Source organism: Penaeus japonicus, unplaced genomic scaffold (assembly GCF_977035675.1).
Source record: "Penaeus japonicus unplaced genomic scaffold, GWHDUDI00000001_assembly GWHDUDI00000001, whole genome shotgun sequence".
NCBI lineage: Eukaryota > Metazoa > Arthropoda > Malacostraca > Decapoda > Penaeidae > Penaeus > Penaeus japonicus.
Genome location: NW_028234403.1, coordinates 50,775,487 through 50,782,986, shown reverse-complemented (window position 1 = coordinate 50,782,986; position 7,500 = coordinate 50,775,487). Strand labels below are relative to the sequence as shown.

At 38.7% G+C, this 7,500-nt stretch overlaps 1 protein-coding gene across 16 annotated transcripts in view; it reads right to left on the bottom strand.

The window, feature by feature from the left end:
- The window catches only part of mri (BTB/POZ domain-containing protein mrityu), a 151,678-nt gene that overhangs the window by 137,372 nt on the left and 6,806 nt on the right, over nucleotides 1-7,500 (bottom strand). For 15 of the 16 annotated variants that reach the window (XM_086542033.1, XM_043019770.2, XM_086542056.1 and 12 more), the window contains one exon: nucleotides 2,927-3,056. In XM_086542033.1, the coding sequence (XP_086398159.1) occupies nucleotides 2,927-3,036 (110 nt within the window). In that variant the 5' untranslated portion in view covers nucleotides 3,037-3,056. Of the gene's footprint in view, nucleotides 1-2,926; nucleotides 3,057-7,500 lie in introns of those variants that run through there. The other variant, XM_086542111.1, reaches the window with a different exon arrangement.

Genomic DNA, 7,500 nt, shown 5'->3' with positions numbered 1-7,500 from the left:
CAAAGTATAACAAGAGAGGAAAAAAGGTCTTACCAAAATCGATTTGTTTTCTCTCTCTCACGAAAAAAAAAACGACGATTCGAACTGCAATCCTACGCGTCATTAGCCAGCCTAGCGTCAGAGTACTCTTCGAAGTTCAAGAATTCAACGCATCACCGCCCAGCCTCGCCTCATCAACGCGAGCGGACGGACCCCCGGAAGGCGCGGCCGATAACAACGAAATATAAATTTAAATAGTACGCGGTGCAAGACTGCCTAAAAGCAGTTTCTCCTTTTCGATTCCGATTCCAATCTCTCGTTTAAATCTGTGTCTGTGTCTGATCCAACTCTCTCCTGCCCCCACGCTGCCGATTCATCCGTTGAATATATACCCTCCCACCACGTACCCATACCCCCCCCCCCTCCTCCCTTACGCTTCGGCTTCACATCGGATATTAATGCTTTATGTCACGGACCGAGGGAAGGGGAAGGGGAGGAGGGGAGGGGGGGAGGGGGAGAAGGGACCTTACCTAGGACACGGACACGACGCTCGTTCATCACGCGGAATACGACGAACGAGTCGCTCCGCTGAGACTCGTGTTAATTGCTCCTCTTCGGCGCTGGGCGGAAGGGGGGTGGGAGGTGAGAGGTGGGCGGTGGTATGCGATCTCTGCGTTTGGTGTATGGTGATGGGTGTGAAGAGGTGTAAGGGAGGGAGGGAATGAAGGAACGATATGAGAGAAAGAAGTGGGGAGATGAGAAAATTAAGAGAGGAGAGAGAGAGAGAGAGAGAGAGGAGAGAAAGGTGAGAGAGGGAGGAGAGAAACTTAAAATTACCAATATATATACTACAATATCATAACTTTTTTTCTCTCTCTCTTTCCCACACACACACACACACACACACACACATATATATAGCTCTACACATAAATCGCACCTGTCAACAAGATACTCCCATGACCAAGAGCTAAAACAGTAAGAGTGTCCCTACCCACACCTTGGTAGTTGCGTCATTCCCCTTCCTCCAAATGCAGGGAAATGGACATCCTCATAGCACCTCATCCGATATGTATCAGGAAAACACAAAACAAAACACACACACACACACACACACACATACATACACACACACACACACACACACACATACACACACACACACACAGATATATATATATATATATTATATATATATATATATATATATATATATATATATATATATATATATTGCCATCAACCAAAACAAAACAAAAACAGCACAGTGAAGTAGTCATTAAATATCGGAGGCAATTCCAGATGCCGAAAGCAGCAACGCATTTGTTTTTCTTGGAATCGGTGAAAGTGTTACAGTCCAGTGCTTTTAATATCAGAAGTATCACTTTTGTTTTCGTAATTTCTATTGTTGTTGCTTATACCATCAACCCCAATCCTTATGGCATCATATTGTTCTTTATCCTTATCATATCAATCTTATCATTATCATTATTATTATTATCATCCTTATCATATAGTTACTCCTTGTTGCAGTTATGTTTAATACAATTATGAACGTTGTTATTTTTTTCTTTCATCCGTATCTTTATAATTATTTTCATAACCAATATCCTTTTTAATACTGCTATTACACAGTTACCAGAGTCAACAATTGCTATAACCATCCCAATTATTACCACGATCTCCGCCGTAATAACAATCCTTATCCTCCTTCAACTAATCCTTTCTTTGTGTGTGGAGGGAGGGAGGGAGGGAGGGAGGGAGGGAGGGAGGGAGGGAGGGAGCGGGAGGTGTTAATTCGCAATCTGAAACTGCGCCATAACACCCATTACCACTACAATATCTCTAAAACGAGACGCGACCCGTTGCAAGCGGAGACTCAAGCAAGACATTGCACATTTCTGGTCAGACGTGAGAGTCATTGCATCCCCCCCTTCCCCGGCTTCTCCCTAACCCCTTCCCTCCTTCCCCAGTCTTTTCCTACTCCCTCCTAATCCATAACTCCTTTCCCCCGTCTTTCCCTAGTTCCCTTAGAAACCCTGTAGTTTCCCCTTCCTCTCCTTTCTTCCGTCCCTTCCTAGCCACTCCCCCTTCCCCAATCCCTCCCACACCAACTCACTCCGTCCCTCCTCCAGCTCCCTCCCAACCCTTCCCTCTCCTCTCTCACCTCCTCCCATGGCACCCGCGCAGGACAACGAGAGCACTTGATATTCACATGCTGTAAGCCTACACCGAGAATGTGCTTGAAGCATGTGAAAATTGTACAGTCTTGCGCGGGGGAACCCGGGTGCGACGGGGATAAAGGAATTTCATTTGGAGAGTAGAACATCGCTAGTAACTCTCATATAAATGCATGAAGAAAATGAAAAATAAAATTGAAAAGAGGATAAAGCTAAATATTGACATAAAATATGTCTAATGACAATAGGAATCGAAAACCATGGGAATAATACCTGCGTTACGTCACTAATAATACGGGTCTATGCTCATACTTTTGTTTTTAATATTTGTCTACTTCCGGCACTTACCTGACAACTCCTCCTGCGCCGGTACACGCTAGACGTTCATAACGTTCATGCTTCACACTTACCTGAAAGCAATTATGAAATCAATATCAATTTTGCAAACAGAATAAACCACGCATTTCTCTAAAGCAAAGGCAAAGATCTATGAGTCATTTGTGATGATAGAAACTTGATGCAAGTGGATGCATACTCCTTTTAGAATATATGTTTATTTCAGGCAATTGCTGGGATGTCCATATGTTTACGTTCATATAAAAATGTTATCCACTAATGCTAGCTGATTGGTACTTGTTATTCACGTCCATACCAAATTACACACATACAGATTATAAAAAAAATGATCACTCAATCAAACACACAAAATCACGCACACCTTCCGCCTCGATGTGGATCCTAGGCACTTACGAATCCTTGGCACTCACCCGAAGCGGTTCCGATAAGGCCTTGGACGGCGGTCGTCGGAGTCCGGGTTGTCGGTGTCACTTGAGGACTCGTGTTCGTAGCCGCGACGGTCCTTGCCTGAAGCCATCATGCCATCACGATTACGCGCCTCTGCAACATGGAAGCACAACACAGGGTTTCAGTGGTTATACTTTTCTGGACTGTTTGTACCACACCACCAGATTGGTACAAAAAGCAGCTCTTTTCAAACACGGAAACTAAATGTTTTGCAAGTAGTTCTAATCGCATACTACTGAAATACAGGTGTGTGTGTGAAGATTGTTTACAAGCATGTCAATATATCAGCAGTGTGTAGTTAAAACTGTGAACCCATCATCCACTCTAACCTTTTATCTTTGCAACTTCCCAATTCTCTTTTCTCCCTCTCCCTTATGTCCCTTTTGTCATATACAGTGGAGAAAATGTGTGTGTGTGTGTGTGTGTGTGTGTGTGTGTGTGTGTGTGTGTGTGTGTGTGTGTGTGTGTGTGTGTGTGTGTGTGTGTGTGTGTGTGTGTGTATGTGTGTGTATGTGTGTGTGTATATATATATATATATATATATATATATATATATATATATATATATATATATATATATTACTTGTTATCAAATAATATGTTAATACCAGTGGAAGTATTTTAATAACAACAGGAAATCCCTGACTGCTAATGTTTGAATTATGCACAAGAAAGGCGTATAACTGTGTGTGTTTTGTCTACGAGCGAAGCTTACTCTGTCATCTGTCTTTATTAATATAATATTTCATATATGCTAATCTTATGTTCTGTTCTTGTCACGTGTATTGAATAAGAAAACATTTTCCTCATACATACATACATACATACATACATACATACATACATACACACACACATTATATATATATATATATATATATATATATATATATATATATATATATATATATATATATATATATATTATATATATATTATAATATATACATATTTATATATATATATATTTTATATATATATATATATATACATACATATATTATATATACACATGCATACATACATACATACATACACACACATACACACATCACATATTTATATATATATATATATATATATATATAATATATATATATATATATATATATTTATTTATTTATATGACTGGCAAAACACTCTTCCGTGCTGATAAAATGGCAGATAAACCCACTATATACAACATACATTTTATTAGAAGATAAAATGTTTTGTGTATAGTAAGTTTATCTGCCATAAATATTTATTTATATGACTGTAAAAACTCTTCCGTGCTGATAAAATGGAGAAAACCCAGAAAGAGAAAGATAATTAGACGATAAAAATCTGCCATAAATACACATATATACGTAAATAAAACACGTGTCTGTGTATGTAAGAGAGAGAGAAAGAAAGAGAAAGAAAGAGAAAGAAAGAAAGAAAGAGAAATAGAGAGAGAGAAAAGAGAGAGAGAGAGAGAGAGAGAGAGAGAGAGAGAGAGAGAGAGAGAGAGAGAGAGAGAGAGAGAGAGAGAGAGAGAGAGAGAGAGAGAGAAAGAGATAAGAAGTAGAGTTGAAGGGGAGGGTCAAGGCATCCGAAGCAATAAATACTTCCCCTCCAGCCCGGAAAGACAGGCGCCTTCGGACTCCAAACAGAGTTGGAATACACAGCAATTCCGAGACAAACCGTCACCTCTGTCACCTCTCGACCACGTATTTCAATATCAACCCGTAGAGTGCATGCACGTCGCCTTCATTACCGAGTCTGTCGCGTGCACGTTAATCGTGTTAATGGCATGCATTGCACAGCCAAAGCACGTGAGGTATACAGCAAACACATCCCCACGACCCTTCCTCCGTCTAGAGCCGAGTATTTGTTACATGGCGAATATTGAGTGGGAAATGCTTTATTTTTCACGGGGCTCTACCTTCGTGGCATTTGTCCTTCGATAATGATATTGTCAGATTTTTAAAAAGGTTTGAATCAAATTATTGTCGGTGTGAAGGTCTAAAATGACTTCTCAAGTTTTTACAATACATATATAACCACATAGAAGGTATTCATATCTCTAAACCGTTGCCACCAAAAAAAAATAATAAAAATAAAAATGATTAATAAATATAAATAAAAATTAAGAGATATATGTATATAAAAAAAAATTAAAATATGGCAAAAGGTATCAAAAAAGACAATATAGCAAAAGGGTCAGACCATTGACTACACTCTTGTTTAACACTATATTCTCCTCACAAGAGTAAGTGCGAACAGCTTCCAAAAGGGAATAAACCCAACATCTGGACTCAATCCTTAAACCTAGTCAATATCGTTAATCTAGTTCCGTCACGACGTAACATAACTGAAGATATGCAATCAATAGCATTTAATATGGTGGGATTGTCATTCATTGATTTGCGCTTCAAAAATTGCATGGCGAATCAACCGATCCTCTTTGCTTATCTTACACCATATCTGAAATCAGTACGTCAGCGTTTACTACCACATAATGTCCTGTTATCCAAGTCAGCGCAGAATGGTAAGAATACTCATTTCCCTCTTGTATAACTCATGATGCCCCGCTGTTGATTGGCACCATTGTATCTCTCTCTTTCTCAATGTTTATCATTTTTATTTTTACGCCATCTGTTATTATCTTTTCAAAGAGAGCACGGCCCTGTCCGAGTGTCCGTCTGTCGCTGCTCCCATTCGCCTTATCCTTAAAATCGATTACTTAGTGTTGCCGTGTTTAGAACTGAGTGTTCTATGAAAGCTAGATATATGTGGAATCGTGTGAGTATCAGATTTTATCGTTGCGAAATGTCCTTTTATGAGGCATCTTTATAGCGATGTGAATATATTGCTTTCCTTCTTACTAAATATCACATAGATAAAACATTTTCTTTGCATATTCCTTATAAAATGACAAACAAATTATGGCATTTGTGTATGTGTATTGAGAGACAGATACACATACAGTTTATGTATATGTATATGTATGTGTATATGTGTATTTGTATATATATATATATATATATATATATATATATATATATATATATATATATATATATATATAGGCAGATAGATACAGGCATATATCTGAATATGTATACAAAAAGGGGCGGGGTGTTGTATAAAGAAATATAAGGAATTTATCAGCATTGCATTTCAAACTTGATAACAGAAATACTGATGTCACTCAGAGAGTCTACAAATTCTAAAACACGTTCGGTACATTCATGCATATCCACTCCTTAAAGTATTCAGCCTATATTATAAATCATAAGTTAATATTTTTATTCGATCCTTAATATCCATGGTGGATATTCTTCTCAAGTGAGACATGAATAGTGACAGCTGGCACTGTTTACTGTGTTGTTGAATAATTTCACGCCCGAAATGGTATTAGTTTATTGTCCACCATCGCATATATGGAATGACAGCCGATTTTTTCAACTGAATTACAGGGGTTCCCTTTATTTCCAGATTTTTCGAAGCACTGAAGTCATTAAAATCGTTTTTCTCCTCAGTTTACTAATGTCATCATTTATACTATCCTTCGTAAGTTTTATATTCTTGAAAGTGCATTGTTTCAAGATATCGGAATCAGGAAAAGCCCTTCTCATTAGCCCAATATAGTGAGCCATAGCATCAGATGGGAGGTCATTTTCAGCGATAAATTTCTCCAGAGCTCTTTCGACTGTCGCGACCAAGTCCAACTGAGACGCACTGAGCTTGAGGTCTCCTGTAGCTTCAGCTCCCAACTGTTTTGAATGAGTCTCCGAACTTCCATGTTTTTTTATGGTGTAAATGTCTATTGCAAAGACGGATTTGCAGACTTAGCACTGGGCGGTGTGAGGGTCATTGTTAACGCGTCCAAGCCACTTTCTCAACGTCTCCTGGCCAAGCCAAGCATCACGAAACTTCCTTTTGGGAGGCATCTTCGCTGTGATCTAGAAAGAATAAGTACGCAATAACAATGCTTCCTCCGTCATCCTCTAACTGATTATGTTGTTATTTTTTTCTTTTTATGTTGTCTTTATGCAACTTCACTACCATTTGCTATCATACTCGCCACGTACTCTTCACCACGTAACCTGAAACTTCATATTCATATACCATTACGAAAATAACAAAACAAAATAACAGCAACTACTAGAACATATGTATGAAATAGCTTTACTTCAAAACGTATGCAAATTTCTTGTTTGTACCACGAGACTGCAAGTTCTTTCGTTGCATTTTCATGGTTTGCGTAGTAGACAATAAAAGTAAGTATCGGTATCTTTCCTTGGCGCATTTTCATGGTTCGCATAGTAGATACTAAAACAAATTATGGCGCTTGAGGATCTAGCAATCTTCAGACCTGTCTTCTCACCGTCTAACCTGTCACTCAGTCTAGCTACAAACTCCCATCATCATCATCATCATCAACATGCCCTTATCGATTAACACAAAGTCACTCTAGATAAGACTTTTCCTTTCGTCCGGCTTCAACAAACACTCGATTTACAACGATGCTTGGGTTGTGATCCACAGAACGTATTGGGGTAAATGGCCT